General features: G+C 37.2%; 1 protein-coding gene across 2 annotated transcripts in view; it reads left to right on the top strand.

The window, feature by feature from the left end:
* The first annotated feature begins 257 nt into the window (after positions 1–257).
* Positions 258–19,646, top strand: part of CAAP1 (caspase activity and apoptosis inhibitor 1) — a 76,883-nt gene continuing 57,494 nt past the window's right edge. For both annotated transcript variants that reach the window (XM_015093251.3, XM_060411014.1), the window contains exons 1-4: positions 258–662; positions 4,170–4,370; positions 5,775–5,859; positions 7,019–7,094. In XM_015093251.3, coding sequence (XP_014948737.2) covers positions 357–662; positions 4,170–4,370; positions 5,775–5,859; positions 7,019–7,094 — 668 coding nt within the window. In that variant the 5' untranslated portion in view covers positions 258–356. The remainder of the gene's footprint in view (positions 663–4,169; positions 4,371–5,774; positions 5,860–7,018; positions 7,095–19,646) is intronic.

Genomic DNA, 19,646 nt, shown 5'->3' with positions numbered 1-19,646 from the left:
TCAAACAATATACCTTCAGCTTACTGTGTATTGCATACTGACAAAGATTGAAAAACAGTATCAACAAGGCAAAAAGCTATTGTAACGCTCCATCTATGGTTCTTTGTATATGGAAACATACAACAAAAGTCCTCACACACCGCTCAACCGCGCTCAAACTCTACAGCCAACCTCCGCAGTAGGCGGAGGCAGCTTGATTGGCCCCCACCCCGCCTTCAGAAACGACTCTAGACGTTTGCGGCGCGACCGGAAGTGACGTCAAGCTGCGACGCCAGCTCCTGCAGCTCGCCGCTGCGGGAGGCTTTTGGTCCATCAGGAGACGGGTTCTCTCACCGGATGGTTGCTGGAGTGGGATCATGACGGGGAAGAAGTCTTCCAGGGAGAAGCGGCGCAAACGAAGCGGTCAGGAGGCGGCGGCGGCCCTCGCAGCGCCGGACCTGGTCCCCGCCGTAGGCAGCAGTGGCAGTGGAAGCACCAGCGGCTGCGGGAGCGCAAGCGGTTGCGGAAGCGTCACCTGCTGTGGGAACACTAGCGTGAGTGGAAGTGTCACCGGCGGTGGGAGCGGCGGCAGCTGCTGGGGTGGCAGCGGCGTGGAGCGCGGTGAGCGTCGGAAGCGGAGAAGCACTGACTCATCTTCCAGCGTCTCCGGCTCCCTGCAGCAGGTGCGTGCGCGTCTTTCTCGTCGCTTCTCGAAGCGGCCGCGGTTTCAGAAGGCGGGCGAAGAGCAGAATGTGACTGCGGGATGCGGAGCCTGCTGTCGCTCCTGTTAAGGCTGCGGTCTTACGGGATCCAGTGTCTGAAGTTCACGTTCCTAAGTTCCCTTGAACCCCACACTCCCACGACTTGAACTTAAAATTTCTGGGTTTGCTGATCGTCTGATGATTGCCTTTAGCTCCTTCCACTCCTGTGGTCACCTTAGTCTCCCTGAAAAGTCTGGGTCAGGAACTAGCCTTCAGTGCCCTTGCAAGCCCCGCTTTACTTCTCGTCATCTACTTTATACAAGTTGAGAAAATTGAGGAGCAAAGAGATTAAGGAAGTTTATTGGTAGTTACCAATTTGTTAATAACACCTACATTGGAATCCAATATCTGATTATAAAAGCCCTCTTTACTGTGGTACATGTACACACGGAATATTACTCAGCTATTAAAAGGAATACATTTGAATCAGTTTTAATGAAGTGGATGAAACTGGAGCCTATTGTACGGAGCGAAGTAAGTCAGAAAGAGAAACACCAATACAGTATATTAACACATATATATATGGAATTTGGAAAGATGGTAACGATGACCCTATATGTGAGACAGCAAAAGAGACACAGATGTAAAGACTCCGTGGGAGAAGGCGAGGGTGGGATGATTTGAGAGAATAGCATTGAAACATGTATATTATCATGTGTGAAATAGATCGCCAGTCCAGGTTCCATGCATGAGGCAGGGTTCTCAGGGCTGCTGCACTGGGATGACCCTGAGGGATGGGATGGGGAGGGAGGTGGGAGAGAGGATCAGGATGGGGAACACATGTACACCCATGGCTGATTCATGTGAATGTATGGCAAAAACCACCACAATATTGTGAAGTAATTAGCCTCCAATTAAAATAAGTTAAAAAACAAAACGAAATAAAACCCCTCTTTATGTGCCTTCAACCTGGCAAAATAATGCCATTAAAAAAAAAAAGTTTGCTCACATTATAAAACAGATGCAGGAAAAAAATAAAAACACAAAAAAACCAGTTGCAGGACTGCATGCTTTAAATATATACAACACACATGATGGGAAATGGAAGGCTTTCTTTATGCTTCCTCATTAATTGTTTGATACGCAGCCCCTTCATTGACTCGTCAGCCTTGATATTTCTTATTTTTTTGTTATTTTGCATTATCTAAGGCTTTTTTCTTTTCTTTTCTTTTTTTTCAATCATTTAGTGTAGTGTTGAACACAGGCATTCATAGCAGGCATTCTTTTCCCATTCCTTTTTGTAGTAGAAACAGTTTTTAACTTTTATATCAGTAAATCTATTTGTCATAGGTTCTGAAAGATATCTGATCAAATTAAGGAAATTTTTAATTCTGGTTTTTCCGAGATTTTGTGGAGTCTTATCAGTTACCTTTGGGGCATTCTGTTGAGGGGTCATACAGTTTTCTTTCTTTAATCTGATAATGTAATTTTATTGATAAATTGTCCTTGCTTTTTGAGATAAATCCTATTTGATTTGTTGATTTGGTGGTTCTACTCGACTGTAATTCAGTATTTTTATTAAATACGTTTGTGTTTATGTTAAGTTAAATCAGATTAAGGTTTTTATTTTTGTAGTTACCCTGTTTTGTTTTAGTATTGGGCTATGGATTGAGTTGGGAAAACTTAACATTTTTTTTTTTTTTCACGTATTCCAGAGTACTTTATACCTTTCTTTCAAGGGTGTACTTGACTGTTGGACCATACAGCTCTTTGGGTCTGGTGGATTTTTCTAGGGGTAGTGTATTTTTCCTTAATGCCTCTCACCTTTTTTTCTCCCCCACTTTCTTTGATGGTTATAGATATATTGAGTTTTTCTATTCCTTCTAGATTTAGTTTTGGATCAGTTCAGTTCAGTCACTCAGTTGTGTCCGACTCTTTGTGACCCCATGGACTGCAGCATGCCAGGCTTCCCTTTCCATCACCAACTCCCAGAGCTTGCTCAAACTCTTGTCCATCGAGTCGGTGATGCCATCCAACTGTCTCATCCTCTGTCATCCCCTTCTCCTCCTGCCTTCAATTTTTCCCAGTGTCAGCGTCTTTTCCAGTGAATCAGTTCTTCACTTCAAGTGGCCAAAGTATTGGAGTTTTAGCTTCAACATCAGTCCTTCCAATGAATATTTTGACTGATTTCCTTCAGGATTGACTGGTTGAATCTCCTTGCAATCCAAGGGACTCTCAAGAGTCTTCTCCAACACCACAGTTCAAAAGCATCAGCTCTTCGGTGCTCAGCTTTTTTTAGGGTCCAACTCTCACATGCATACATGACTACTGGAAAAACCATAGCTTTGACTAGACGGACCTTTGTGGGCAAAGTGATGTCTCTGCTTTTTAATATGCTGTCTAGGTTTGTCATAGCTTTTCTTCCAAGGAGCAAGCATTGTCTGATTTCATTTTTGGATATCACCATTCTTATCTTAAATAGTTTGCATATTTTTGGTACTCTGTTATTATGAGAAGACCAGTAATAAGGATTGTGTAAGCATTTGCATACAGAACTAAACTGTATTTTTATGAGAAGTACTTCACTGGGAAGTCTTACAAATAGGGAGGATGATTATGTGTGCGTTTTATAAAATCCATTTTGGTGACAGTATACAAAACAGATTGGCGAAACCTTTGATTAGATATAGGGAGTCCAGTGTGTGTGAACTCAGTCACTCAGTCCTGTCTGACTCTTTGTGGCCAGGGACTGTAGTCCACCAGGCTCCTCTGTGCATGGGTTTCTGCAGGCAAGAATACGGGAGTGGCTTGCCATTTCTGACTCCAGGGGAATCTTCTCCATCTGGGGATCGAACCTGCATCTCTTGGCAGGCAGGTTTTTTACCACTCATGCCACCTGGAGGTAATCTAGGCAAAGAGGATGTTGCCTTGAATCAGCATTCTGGCAGTAGACTTGAGAGACTGGATAGATTTGGAAAATAGGAGGCAAAGTTGATTGAATTGTCTTAAATTACTTGCCGGCTTTGAATATGATTGGATATTTAACAGTTTTAAAAATGACAGTAGCTTCTGGTAAGCAGTGGTACTTTATTATATATGTGATTTGTAACATTTTGCTGCTATCCTATTTGTTTTAAGAATTAAGAATGACCATACATACATAAAATTCTTGGGTGAATGGTCTACTGGAGGAGTATCATATTCTTCAGAAGTCTGAAATTGTAGAAAATTATTCAATATTGAGTATATTTTCATTTGCGTGTTGTAAGATATTATTATTTCTTCACTTTTTATCAATTTGCTGATGATTACAGCCTGGAGAGTAATGTCAAAGAATACTGAGCAATTAAATAGTCTTTTTTGTGGTTTTAAATAATTGATTTATGCAACCAAAGCATTTGAAAATGTTTAGTAAAGATTTTATTAAATGATGTATGATGTTATAGACATATTTTTATTGTTTAATGGTTCTTTATGTCTTAATTTTAGGAGGCCAAATATCTTTTGCCACCTCTGGAAAAAGAGTTATTCTTGGCAGAGCACAGTGACCTTGAAGAAGGTGGATTAGACCTGACTGTGGCGTTAAAACCAGTTAGTTTCTATATATCAGACAAAAAAGAAATGCTTCGACAGTGTTTCTGTATCATAGGAGAGAAGAAGTTACAGAAGATGCTTCCTGATGTGTTAAAGGTACTTCATGACATACACTAGCAGGTTCCCCACTATATAGAGATATACAAAAACTTTCTTTGTAGCAGTCATTTTACTTAATGGAAATTATAATTGTATGTTTTCAACTAAGCTACTTCAAAAAGATATAGGGATTTTGCAGAACCATAATGGCTTTGTGTCTTGAAAAATTTGCCAGAAAGAAATGGGACACTTAACTGTATTTAGGTAAGGAATTTTTTGACCTTCTGGGAATAATTCTATTAAATATTGGCAATTTAAGTAACTAGATTAGATATACACTGATTCTTTTGCTTTAAGAAGTAGTATACTAATGTGTAACAGTATGTAATAAAAGAAAGAAAGTGAAAGTGTTAGTCACTCACATGTCAGACTCTTTGTGACCCCATGGACTGTAGCCCATCAGGCTGCTCTCTCCATGGAATTCTCCCAGCAAGAATACTGGAGTGGGTTGCCATTTCCTTCTCCAGGGGCTCTTACCGATCCAGGGATTGAACCCCGGGTCTTCCACGTTGCAGGCAGACTCTTTACCAACTGAGTCACCAGGGAAGACCACAGTATGCAATGATAGTTGGTAATAGCCTGTATTTCATTAAAGTCTTAAATATTTTTGTATGTTTATTTCTGAAAATTACTCAGAAACGTATGTGGTGTTGTAATTTTACTGATATGGAAAAAAGACTTAGGCAAGTTAAACCCAACAGCATATATATCTAAGATGAACAGAGCCAGGGCTAGAATATTTAAGCCTTTAGTGGTATTCGCCTAACATAAATAGGAGAAGACTCTTGAGAGTCCCTTGGACTGCAAGGAGATCCAGCCAGTCCATCCTAAAGGACATCAGTCCTGAATATTCATTGGAAGGACTGATGCTGAAGCTGAAACTCCAATACTTTGGCCACCTGATGTGAAGAGCTGACTCATTTAAAAAGACCCTGATGCTAGGAAAGATTGAGGAGAAGGGGACGACAGAGGATGAGATGGTTGGATGGCATCACCGAATCAACGGACATGGGTTTGGGTGAAGTCTGGGAGTTGGTGATGGACAGGGAGGCCTGGCGTGCTGTCGTTTATGGGGCCGCAAAGAGTCGGACACGACTGAGCGACTGAACTGAACTGAAATAGGCTACTATTAACAATATCTGGTCACCTGACTCACTCTTTAGTTTGTTCTTTCATAGTTAACATGACTTTATATGTTCCAATTAAAACTATAAATTATAATGTTTGCATGTTAACTGGCAGGTCTTCAGATTTTATCCTATAAAAAAGATATATGTGACTTTTCTTTGGTTTGACTGCACAACTTTGCTAAGCAAGAATTTTTTTTAATGCTTGCTGTTTTCTAGTTTACTTTCGTGCTGTATTATATAAATGCATTTTTAAAAATATCATTTTCTTTAGAACTGTTCAATAGAAGAAATTAAAAGACTTTGCCAGGAACAGCTAGAGCTCCTGTCTGAAAAAAAAATTTTGAAGATTCTTGAGGGTAAGAATGCATATTTCTACCTTCTGGTAACTTAGTATAGATAGTTAATACTATATTTAGCATAAATCATGAGGTATTTTTACTTGACTTCAGCTTTATTCTTAGTCATTAATTAATGTTTTTACTTCTCTTTATAGAAAATTATAGTTTATATCGTAGAATAGCATCTCAGGAATGGACTTTTTGATGTATGTGTGGTTTTTCCAAATCAGTTATGTAGGTAAGAACATTGAAGTTTGTGTGAAAAAAGTTTATCCAAAATTCTATAAAAAATTATTAAGAAGGCAAAGACTTCTCTTAAGATATTTTTTAGTTTTTTGCTTTCTCACTGCTTCTAATTATCCATTGAGTACCATTTCTGCTCTGCTGCTAAGTCACTTCAGTTGTGTCTGACTCTGTGCGATCCCATAGATGGCAGCCCACCAGGCTGCCCCGTCCCTGGGATTCTCCAGGCAAGAACACTGGAGTGGGCTGCCATTTCCTTCTCCAATGTATGAAAGTGAAAAATGAAAGTGAAGTCCGACTCCTAGCGACCTCATGGACTGCAGCCTACCAGGCTCCTCTGTCCATGGGATTTTCCAGGCAAGAGTACTGGAGTGGGTTGCCATTGCCTGCTTTAATAAGAGCCAAATGCAGAGTTAGAATAATTTCTTGCAAATTCCTGACATTTGTCTAACTGCCTAAAGTAAGACTCTTCTTTGCCATACATTACCTGTAGAATTTTGGATTTTTAAGCTGCTTTTTTTTGACTCTACAAGGATTTTAGTATTAGCGTTACAAGAGAAGGAACAAAAAAATGGAGACTTTCAATTTCTAGAGATAACACCTCTTTAAAATGTAAAATGGTTTAATGGAATCTATAATTGGTAAAAGATGTGTACATGTGTGTATAGTCTGTAAGTATATATATGCATATATATATATATATATACACACACATTCTCATTTATATACATTTTATGCATTTATAGAATAGGTAATAGGACAGATACCCAAAAAGGCATTTTAAATATAAGAATTAAAACTGTCATCTTTCAACAAGTGTCACGTTTCTTAATCTGTCACTTTATAGATGAAACTTTCTGTATAATGATATGTTGCTCTGACTTTTTGTCTTATAAGTGTGTTTTCAATTTTTTTTTTTAATGTCATTCACAAGGTGACAATGGTATGGACTCTGAAATGGAAGAAGAAGCAGATGATGGCTCTAAGACGGTATCTGATTTAGTTAATCAGTAAGTTAAAAGCATTCATTGTAATTTCAGAATTGCTTTGTTATCTCTGGTATTTTTTTACCTCAAGGATGTGATTGTTTTTCTATGTAGTTATATAAAGAGATTCAACAATGTTGGATTGATTTTTTTTTTTTACTTGTAGTGATTGGTCCTTTTCATTTGTGAGGATGGAATTAATTGCTTTCAGGATTAAGATGATTTTATTAAATTACTACTCAGAAATAGGACTATAACAGTGCCAACACTGAAGCAGAATCACATCTCTCATTTGGAATTTGAATATATATACTACTACTGATACCCACTGTTTATTAAGTACTTACTGTAACAAACATGTTAGTAGTTTAGAAGACTTTATCTCACTGAATTCTTCTACATACGTCTTAATGTTTGGTGATAATAGCTTCTTTTCATGGATCAGATAATAAGCTGGTTCATTTGATGTCAGTTCAGTCAGTTCAGTCACTCAGTGGTGTTCAACTCTTTGTGACCCCATGGACTGCAGCACGCCAGGTTTCCCTGTCCATCACCAACTCCCGAAGCTTGCTCAAACTTATGTCCATCGAGTTGGTGATGCCATCCAACCATCTCATCGTCTGTTGTCCCCTTCTCTTGCCTTCAATCTTGCCCAGCATCAGGGTCTTTCCCAATGAGTCAGCTCTTTGTTTAATATAGGTACATTTAATTTGATTATTGTGATGATGGAGAATAGCTGAAGTTTTGGAATGCCAGCTAATGAAGAAGTGACATGCTAATTTTCTAGGCTATTCTGCTCTGCCATGGGCTCATTAAACTTTCACCCACTAATTTTATCACGTGTTCTGATTTTTGAGTAAAATGTTTTTTTTTTTGGTTATCACCAAAGACTGACTTGCATCTCTGTTTGCAAAGTTTGGCTATAGGCAGTAGCCCAAATAAAAACATAACCAGAGAGAGTGACATAAATCAGTAGCACATATTTAACCTGAAACCTGATTATATTCTCATTTCTAATACAGTGCTATTGGGTAAATATCACTGGAAAATGACAATTTAATTTCATATTATAACTATAGAGAGCATCAGCTAATCTACTTATACTGAAGCACTGAAGAAACCATTGTATTTTGGCTGCCTCATAATTAGTAGATTTTTGGTCATCCCATTCATCTTGCCTCGGAATGTCATAGGATGATTTATACTTACCCACAGACTATAAAACGTACACATTTCTACAGTCTTGTTATTGACTTTTCTTCAAAATGTTGGTGGGTGGGTTAGTCGCTTAGTCGTGTCCGACTCTTTGTGACCCCACGAACTGTAGCCCCTCAGGCTCCTCTATCCATGGGATTCTCCAGGCAAGAATACTGGAGTGGATTGCCAGTCCCTTCTCCAGATGATCTTCCTGATCCAGGGATCGAACTCAGGTCTCCTGCACTGCATGTAGATTCTTTACCATCTGAGCTACAAGGAAGATCTCAGCCAGGGTGAAAGTGAAAGTGAAGTCGCTCAGTTGTCTTTACGACCCCATGGACTTTAGCCTACCAGGCTCCTCCGTCCATGGGATTTTCCAGGCAAGAGTACTGGAGTGGGGTGCCATTGCCTCCTCCTTTCTTCAAAATATGTAGCTTTAAATTGCTTATATATATGCTAGTCTAGTTTAGATAGTTAAAGCCTGTCACGTTTTACTTTTACATTTTAGTTTCTTGAATAATCTAAATTAATCATCCTGTTTCTTGACGCTTTTTACAGAGCATCAACTTTTGCTTGATTACTTTTGTTTTGCCTTTGTTTACATGTGTTTATTTTTCCAATTTTTGAGGTGTTTTCAAGGTTAAGTCCTTTTTTGTTCACACCCGAACACTACTGCTACTTTTTTATGTTAGAAGCTGTTTGCTGCTAAGTCACTTCAGTCGTGTCTGACTCTGTGCGACCCCATGGACTGCAGCCCACCAAGCTCCTCCGTCCATGGCATTTTCCAGGCAAGAGTCCTAGAGTGGGGTGCTATTGCCTTCTCCAAGAAGCTGTTTAATGGATAGCTAATTAGATTAGAAATTTGTTTCTTTTTTAAAAGTTATAACAAAGTACAGAATTTGACTTCTGAACTTTTCTAATGAAAAAAAAAAAAGGTGATTAGATTCAAAGTGACTATTGTGGAGAACTGAGTTTTACAATGTTACCATGAGATGGGTCATGTTAGCTTTTAAATGCTACAGTGAGTAGGTTAAGCAATCAGAAATATGACCCCAAATTGTCATTATAGCCACTTGTGGATCTGATAAGTGTCAGATCATTGAGATTCTTTTGAATTATTTGAGTAAAAAATCATATTTGTAAGCTACAGGATGCCAAATAAATAATAATATTAGGAGCATTGTATGCCAGACACTGTTCTAATCACTTTACTTGCCTTCATTCACTCACTGGGTTTGTATACTAGCCTTGTGAGTTAGGTGGTATTAGTATCATCATTTTACAGATGGACAGATAAGGCCTAGAAAGATTTATGTGCCTGAGATCACACAAATGAATGTGGAAGTAGAAGGAATGTTAGTTATGAAGAGACTATAAGTGTTTATGTAAATAGACCTGGCTTTAAAACACTTAACTTTCTCTAAAGTCACCTTGTACCTTTGTAAAATATGGGTAATACTTGGCCCCAATAGGATTATTGGGATAAATGGTAGTGGAGTGGTAAAGAATCCACCTACCAGTGCAGGAGATGCAGGTTTAATCCCTGGGTCAGGAGGATCCCCTAGAGTAGGAAAGCAATACTGAAGCAATCTGCTTCAGTATTCTTGCCTGGAGAATTCCATGAACAGAGGAGCCTGGCAGGCCATGATCCATATGGTCGCAAAGAGTCAGACATGGCTGGCAACACTAATGTGACTTGTTTGTTATTTTTAAGAAATTTTTACTGTTTTGTTACTAATCGTAGTTATGAATAGGGAGATACACTGCACTGTGAAGTAGTGAAGGTAGGACAGGGAAATAATGTGGGAAAATGTTGACCTTAGCCCACATTGCTGACTTGACAATTTGCTGCTTGCTTTGTGCTCAGAGGTCAGTGCGGTCCTATTAATTTCTGTTGAGTTGAACTGAACCTGGTGGGCACGCTCTTATAAACTTAATTCCAGTGCTCCAGCAGAGGGTTAAGTTAGTTAACATGTTTGGTACTTGGTGCTGAAAATTTTCATGTTTTTTATTACCTGCTGTTTTTTTCCTCTAATAGATAACAGTAGTCTGACCTATCTGGATGCTGAGGGAACAGTTATGAGTAGGGAAGAACCTTCAAGGAATTCAGCAATTTGGGGAAGGAAAATAAGGCTGAGTACATTGAACAGGTAGCTTCTGTGGAACACAGGATTAATAGGCAATAGGAAAAGAAACTTTTGCAAAGTAATGATAACTGTCAAAGAAGTAGAGTTAGAACACAAATGTAGTTTCAGGAACTAAAACAATTCTGAATTCTTAAATTTAGGAGACAAATTGATAAAGAGATTAGCCATGACTGGAGGCTACATCATTGTGCTAAAAAATTAACTTGAATAAATAAATACAGAATAGTAGAGAGAAACCACACACAGAAAGTGTAAATCCTTACGTATAACTCATGGTTACCTGGAAGACAGGTTTAGACCTATCTTGAAGGTACTAGAAATCCTGAAAGAGAAACAAATGGCTAGAAAAGAATTAAAGAAATCATAGACTTAACATTCTTTGTTTAAAGACATAAGACTGTAAGGACAAGGATAACGATCTGGTTATGAGCTGAATTGTGTCCCTCCAAAATTCAAACATGGAAGTCCCTAACCCTTAGCACTTCAGAACATAATCTCATTTGGAGATATGGTCTTTAAAGAGATGATTTGTTTGTTGTTTAGTCACTGAGTCATCTCTCATTCTTTTCTGACCCCATGGACTATATAGCTCACCAGGCTCCTCTGTCCATGAGATTCTCCAGACAAGAATAAGGGAATGGGTTTCCATTTCCTTCTCTGGGGGATCTTCCCGAGCCAAGGACTGAACCTGTGTGTCCTGCTTGGCAGGCAAATTCTTTACCACTGAGCCACCTGGGAAGCCCAAAGAGGTGATTAAGTCAGTCCAGTCTGATTCGTGTCCTTACAAGAAAAGGAAATTTGAGTGTACTGAGAGACACCAGGGCTGGGCACACACAGAGCAGAGCCATGTGAAAGCTGTCTGCAAGTCAAGGAGAGGCCTCAGAGAAAACCGAACCTGCAGACACCTTGATCTTCAGCTTCCACCTTGCAGAACTGTGAGAATACATTTTTATTGCTTAAGCCAGCCAGTCTTGGTATTTTGTTATGACAGCTCTAGCAGACAAATACAAACATATATATATGTGGGTACGTGTGTGAATTTCTTGGTGAAATTTTTCCCCTGAACTTTTCATTTTGGAAAACTTCAAACTTCTATTTTGGAGAAGTTTAAACTTATGTAAAATTGAAAGAATGATATGGTGGACATCCGTATACTTTCTACCTAGATTGAGCAACAGTAAGGTCTTGCCAGTTTTACTTTCTCTCTCTCCTTATATTTATCCTTTTTCCCCAGGAACCATTTGTATTAGGTTGCTAGAGCTGCCAGAACAGAGTACCAGAGACTGGCTGGCTTAAACAGCAGAAACTTATTTTCTCACCGTTCTGGAGGATGAAAGTCCAAGATCAGGGAACTGACAGGGTTCTTTTCTCTGAAGCTTCTCCCCTTGACTTGCATATGGCTGCCCTCTTGCTGCCTTTTCACTTGGTTGACTTCCCTTGTGTGTTTCCCTGTTGTCTCTCCCTGTGTTCTGTACTCCCCTTAAAAGGTCACCAGTCACACTGGGTTAGGGCCCACCATTATGGCCTTCAGTCCGTTCAATTCAGTCCCTCAGTTGTGTCTGACTCTTTGCGACCCTGTGGACTGCAACACACCAGGCTTTCCTGTCCATCACCAACTCCTGGAGCTTGCTCAAACTCATGTCCATCGAGTTGGTAATGTCATCCAACCATGTCTTCCTCTGTCATCCCCTTCTCCTCCTGCCTTCAGTCTTTCCCAGCATCAGGGTCTTTTCCAAGCAGTCAGTTCTTTGCATCAGGTGGCTAAAGTATTGGAATGTCAGCTTTAGCTTCAGTCCTTCCAATGAATATTCAGGACTGTTTCCTTTAGGATTGACTGGTTTGATCTCGTTGCAGTCCCAGGGACTCTCAAGAGTCTTCTCTAATACCATAGTTCAAAAGCATCAATTCTTCAGTGCTCAGCTTTCTTTATGGTCCAACTCTCATATGCATGCATGACTACTGGAAAAACCATAGCTTTCACTAGACGGACCTTTGTTGGCAAAGTGATGTCTCTGCTTTTTAATATGCAGTCTAGGTTTGTCATAACGTTTCTTCCAAGGAGCAAGTATCTTTTAATTTCATGGCTGCAGTCACCATCTGCAGTGATTTTGGAGCCCAAGAAAATAAAGTCTGTCACTGTTTCCATTGTTTCTCCATCTATTTGCAATGAAGTGATGAAACCAGATGCCATGATCTTCATTTTTTGAATGTTGAGTTTTAAGCCAGCTTTTTCACTCTCCTCTTTCACTTTCTTCAAGAGGCTCTTTAGTTTTTCTTTGCTTTCTGCCATAAGGGTGGTGGTATCTGCATATCTAAGGTTACTGGACTTACTTTAACTTAAATTAGCTTTTTAAAGGCCCTATTTCTAAAATGGTCACATTCTCAGGTACTAGAGTTAGGGTTTCACACACAAACTTTGTGAGGAAATAGTTCCGTTCATAACCTATTAAAAACTAAGTTGCAGATGTCATAACATTCCATGCCTAAACAATTCAGTGTGCACGTCTTAAAAATAAGGCCAATCATCACTCTTCAGAAATAATCAGTATTTCAAATAGTATCATTTATTACATGTTCATATAAAATTTGCCCAATTACTAAAATAAATTTATAGCATATTTATTTTAATTAATTACCTGGTTGATTCTGATCCAGAATCCAGTGGAATTCATGTGTGATGTTTGATTGTTAGTATTACAAAGTTGAGTTTTCTTTTTGTTTATCTTTGGGTTTGTTGTTGTTTTGTTTTAATTTTGGCTGTGCTGAGTCTTTGTTGCATCACGTGGGCTTTCTCTAATTGTGGCACACAGACTGCTCTTGTGGCACACGGGCTCTAGGACATGTGGGCTCAGCAGTTGCAGGTGCATGGGCTACTCTGGTTGTGGTGCACCTGCTTAGTTGCCCTGTGACATGTGGGATTTTAGTTCTCAGATCAGGGATTGAACGTACACCCCCTGCATTGCAAGGTGGATTCTTAAATCAGTGGACCAGCAGGGAAGTCTGAAAGCTGAGTTTAAAGAGAAGATATAGATAGATAAAAGCTTAATGAATAGTCCAGGAACTTAGTTCACATCTTAAAGGAACTTAAAAAATAACAAACCAAAAGAAAGTAGAAAGAATTAACAGAGGTAAACATTAAAACTAAAGACATAGAAAATAAAAGGATAAGTAAATTTATAAACTTGATTTTGTAAAGACAAGAAAATAAGATGAATTCTTCTTAGATCTGATTAAGGAAATAAGTTGAGAGCAATTAAAATTGAGATTAGTGAGGAAGAAGAGAGTCATGCATTTTATGAGTTTGAAAGAATAGAAACTGCATGTAGCATTGTATAAACAAATTTGAAGCTAGCAAATGGATATTCTATCAAAATACACATTAACCAAATTAACTTCTCCCTAAAATGGAATACCTGAAGAGATTAACAAGCAAGAAATTAGAAAGATGAATAGAGATCTGTTGAAAAAGACAAGGTGAATCCACAGCATTATTTACAAGACTCAATACTTGTAACGTGTTTATAGCTAATAAAATGTTCAATAATGTTATCTGTTATTAATTTCAAATAGATTAGACCTGTGCTACTTAAATTAGTCCGAGCCCTAGAAAAAGATGAAAAGATCTTCACTTTACTTTATGACTTCTCCATAGTTTTAATATCACAAATTTCATACATAGTGTCAAAAAAAAGGTGGGCGGATTATAGGCCTTCTCACTTGTGAATATAGATGCAACAATTATAAGTACAACATTAGCATATAGAATCCAGCAGTATATTAGTGAATAATTATACTACTGACCAAGTATGATTTACTCTAGGAATTTATAGAAGACTTAATTAGAAAGTTTTTTAGTGTAATTCATTTCAATAAAGTAAAGGAGAAAAGTTCAGATAAGTAGATGCTAAAAATGCCTTTGATAATACCCAGCAGTCGTTTCTAATATAAGCAATAGGTAAAAAAGATATAGAAAACTATTCAGATACAGTAATGACCATTTGATCAGACTTAACCACTCACTTGGTGAACTAAAACGAGGAATCAGACAAGACCATTCGTTTTCAACATTTCTTGAAGGTTCAAGCAAATGCAGTTAGACTAGAAAAAAGCAAAAAGCCACACACACGCAACATGAGTGGTAGAAAGTAATTAACTGGTCAACGGCAGCTAAAAAGATGAGATGATGGAGGCCCAGAGATTGGAGTGATATACTTTGAAGATGGAGAAAGGAGCCAAAAGCTAAGGAATGCAGATAATCTTAAGCTGGAAAAGACAAGGAGATGAATTCTCCCCTGGAACCTGGAACTGCCCTGGAGCTACCTTGATTCTAGTGTCCCAAGACTCACTTGGGATTTCTGACCTCCAGAACTATAAGGAAATGTAAGGTATGTTGTGTTAAGCCACTCTTGCCTCTGTAATTTGTAACAGAGGCAATAGAAAACTAATGCAGAGTACTTGACATAAAGCCTGAGTTACAGATTGTTGCCTATAGCCATAGAGATATTTTGCTCAAAATTTAAATATGTAAAGTTTCAGGTGGTTTCCAGCGTTTAAAATTCAGGTGATAGTTCACCAAAATTTGGATTTTTGAATTGCTTAAAAATCAGATCAGCTTTTCCTGAGGGGAGCCAAAAAAAAAAAAAAAAGAAAAATTAGAGCTGAATGTAGGTACTCTCTTTTTGTGTGGCATGTGTATGTTTCACTGTGCCACATAGTACTACATTTGCCTGTATGTTTAAAGTACAGAATGTCTAGAAAAGGAAGCTCTGGTTCAAGGGAAAATGCATAAAGACCAAAGGTTTGCCTTGGAACCAGTTCTATCAGTTTTTCAGGGTCTTATCAACTGGGGCACATACCTTTACCTCTTTATCCCTGTTTTGATGAACACAAAGAACTTTAAATAGATCTGGATAAAGCAGTCTTTATTATTAAAAGCACACGGAAATTTTGATATTTTCTTTTAATGAGCAACTTATGTGCTTTTGTTATAGTGCTTATGGCAAAGGAGATAGTATTAAGGATTCTTAGGATTGCCTAAGAAGCTATAAAATGACAACTTTCAATGGAGGTATTTATGTATATGGTATTTAATATGCTTTATGTGAATTTTCTCATAAACCATTAAAGTTTGAAAATACAGTACACACAGATGTTTATGCACAATTTAAAAAAATTTAAAATGAGATTTTCAGTTTTATATGATTCATATGTTTATAAAACAAACAGCTTTATATGTTTTAGTCTAAGGTCAGCTTTCAAATACATTTTTCCCCTCCAAACTCTTGATTTCTGCTGCTTTTTGAAATTTTGATTGCTTACTCGTACTTAATTTACAATAGTTCTCTTTCTTTCTTTCTTTTTTTTTACGATAGTTCTTTTTTACTTTCAAAAGTAACAAAAAATAGTTATAAGAAAATTATGACAGTGCACTACTTTAAAACTTGAAATTAGTGAGTGTTATAACAATTTTAATAGAAATGAGATGTATTAACTATGAAGATAGGACATTCATGGTTTCTAAATACCTTCAGTTTTAGAAAGGTGAGGGTTGAGATTGTCACTTTTGTTCACCTTAGGTGAATAAGTGAGCAATTTTATGTTATATTGAGATGGTGTAAAACCTTAGCATGTATCATTTTGCAGTGTTTTAAAACTTAGATATTGTCACAAGAGTTGCAGTGCTACCAATTGCAAGTTGCTTACCAAGAACATCTGTTTTAAGTAAATAAGATAATATGCCTGCATGCAGAGTGCTATCTTCATTTGGAAAAGAAGCTTTATTGTAGCTCAAGTAGCACTAAAAATGAGAACAGGTATTAACTTGGCATATACTGTGAGATGATTGCACTAAAGAATATGTTTGTAATGAAATTTAAGTCTTGAATAGTGCAATAAAATAATCAGGATTGTGGTTTCACATAAAAATAAAAATACAAGCACTTTAGGGAAATCTTAGCAATGTTTTAGTATTCTCATAAATACTTTTATGAATTTTAAATTAATATGCTTTCAGTGAATGATATTGAGGGAAATGAAGCTGTATTTCTCTATGGATAGTAAGCAATGTTGAGATACTATCCCAGTTCTGGAAGGTAGAGAAGTTTAAAAACCCAGCTTCTCAAACTTAAGGTATACTGCAGAGTAGATTTGCTAGGAGTGTTCTGGAACTCTAGTCACTGCTCCTTAGTAGAGGATGGGCATGTTCTAAACTTCAGTTACTGAATTCTAGTTCTGGATACTTAACTTTTTGAAAAAGTAAGATACTCCTAAACAGGTCTTAGGATAGGAGATTTTCCATTATACATATAATTTAACAACAACTAGAATTGTGTTTATGACCACTCTTGTATTGTGGACCTGTAGTGATATGTGATAGAACTCTGATGCTGTTTGTTGGTTGAATAAAAGAAAACATTAATTTTTCTTCTGTTTTTGGTAAGGGGAAAGCATCCATGCCCTTTTTGATGAAGTATAGCTATTTTGTGGGTTCAGCTCACTGTCAGAGTACTCAGAGTTTGATTTGTTCCAATTCAGGTCACTTACATTCCTTGAATATGTATGTATAAGTAACTTTCCAAGGGGCAGGAGTACTCAGCCAAATGCTGAACTCTCAATAAGTGTCAGTAAAACTGAACTGATTGGGAATAAAAGACTATTGCTTCATAAACTGCTGTTATTAAGCTTCAATGGGATAAAGTATTTGAATAAAGTTTATAGTGCTCTGAAAGTGAAAGTGAAAGTTGCTCAGTCGTGTCTGACTCTTTTGCGACCCCATGGACTATACAGTCCATGGAATTCTCCAGGCCAGAATACTGGAGTGGGTAGCCTTTCCTTTCTGCAGGGGATCTTCCCAACCCAGATCTCCCACATTGCAGGCAGATTCTTTACTGTCTGAGTCACCAAGGAAGCCCACAGTGCTTTGGAGCATTGAATTAATGGGCAGCATGAATCTACAGTACATGATTAAGTGAGCATTTTTATCAGTGGATACAAAAACGGCATCAAGTAAACCCAAGACCAAGCCTTATTAGGAATAATACCTTCAGAAATTGACCTGTGATTCATCAAACTCACATAAACCGCTCTGGAATGTATGAAGTTGTTTTGTAACAGTTATTTAACAATTTATTTGTTTATTTAACTCTACCTTGAATACCTATTATTCAGTATGTTCCCTCCCATATTGTTGGAAACCTCCTCCTTCAACTTCTGCCAACTTGATAACTTTGAAGCAAATCTTAACCCAGTTCTTTTTAAATATTTAGCAGATGGCCACCTCTCTGAAATCTTTGTATATATTCCTTGAAATGGGAAGGCCTGAGCTTCTCAGAGGTCCTGGATAGGCTTGAATTGTAACTGTTTTCCGTTGGGGAATTTTGAGGGTCTTCAGAAGCATTTCTGATTTTGTAAGTGTCTACACACAAAAAAATTGTATTCTTTGTGTTACAGAAACCTAAGTTTTAAACTATATCTGTTGTTTTTTCATCAGTCGTTTTAGTGCCTTGTCTTGCTGCTCAAGCACTGGATTAGATGTAAGCAAGTAGTTTTCCTATTCTCTGCTCTTTCATTATCAACTTTTTAAAAAAATTTAAGATTTTCTTAATCACTTACCTAATTCTTTGTATTAATTGTCTTTTCTATTTCACTTGAAAAATCTACTGATGTTCAGTGCACTAAACTTGTTTGTTAATGCCTGTTCTTTATGCCAGTGCACTTTTCCCACCATTTGAAGGTTTTACTTTACCAAGAGTCACTCATATTTATTTCCAATAAAATTACTGTAATTTTATAATATAGTTAAATATAAAAACTGATGAAATAGCAGTATGAAAAGATCAGTTGATCACATTGAATGCTTTGGAAAAACTCAAAGTACAGTTAGCTGTGGGATAACAGCAGTAAAAGTTTGGGTGGCATTGTGTGTGTGTGTGTGTGTGTGTGTGTGTGTGTGTGTGTGTATATATATATATATATATATATATATAAAAAGGGTTATCTTTTTCTGCACTCAGAGTTTTCTGTTTTAAATAAGCCAAAAGCAGAGATGTAGACAATGGCTTATGTGAGTAGGATGAGCCTGAACTCTTTTCTGTGGATTCTTATCCAAAGATTGGTAAATGAAGATGCATCCCTGTTTTATGTTAACCTAAGATGCTTAAATTATATATGTAACTTTTAAGCATTTCCCTGTGTAAATTTTTTCTTTTCCAGTAAAGTGATACCACCTGTCTGAGTTAGAAAAAAGTGATTTCACTGTATTAGATTGTTTTTACTCTTTTATTATGAAAAGTGTCATCTATCTAGAAAAGTAGAGAGACTAGTGTAATGAAACCCCCAAATAACTATTTCCTAGATGTAACAGTTATTACCACTTTTCATATTTGTTTCATCTGTTTTCTTGAAGTACTGTAAAGTAAGTTGATTCTAAATGTTTATGTTTGAAATTTCAGAGAATAAGGACATTTTCCCACATAGCCATGTGTCTTGTGTCTGTTATTTAACAGCTTGTTTATTTGAATGGTAAATACATGCACTTGTACATAGTATAATTTTTGAAAGTATACAGTGAGAATTAGTCTCACTCTTTTTTTTCTTTCCCATTCTGAATGCCTTCCTATAGGCAGCCACAATAAACCAGTTTCTTGTATATCCTCCCCGAGATATTCTATACATTTACAAATGTATAAGTGTATATATATTTTTTCTTCTCACATAAATTGTAGCATACTATGCAGATAGATTGTTCCGTACCTTTTTTTATTAAATCTTTTCCATTTAATAGTATGCCTTTTCTTTTCTTTTGTTTTACTTAGTGCATATAAGGCTTACTGTACGTGTGTGTGTGTCTGTGTGTGTATACATACATATATATACATATATACATACATGTATATATGTATATACACATGCATCTGTGTACTATTCCATTATTGGATATAGCAAAAGTTTGTCAATGGCCATTTAAGTGTTTACTATCTTTTGTTACTGCATATGGTATGAATATATCTGTATGTAAGTAATCATGTTTTTCAGTGATTATATAAATACCTGTAAATTAATTGTTGAATTAGATGCTTGGGCATTTGAAACTTTAAAAGGTAACTGCCATAATTGACTTTCACAGAGTTTAAACTAATTTATACCTGTCCCCACAAATGTGGAGTATATGTTTTCATATACTTTAGCTAATATGATGTTATCTGACGTTTTGATGGTTGTTCCTCTGTTAGGT

Source organism: Ovis aries, chromosome 2 (genome assembly GCF_016772045.2).
Source record: "Ovis aries strain OAR_USU_Benz2616 breed Rambouillet chromosome 2, ARS-UI_Ramb_v3.0, whole genome shotgun sequence".
NCBI lineage: Eukaryota > Metazoa > Chordata > Mammalia > Artiodactyla > Bovidae > Ovis > Ovis aries.
The sequence above is the reverse complement of the archived record's forward strand: the minus strand, read 5'-3'. Positions and strand labels throughout refer to the sequence as shown.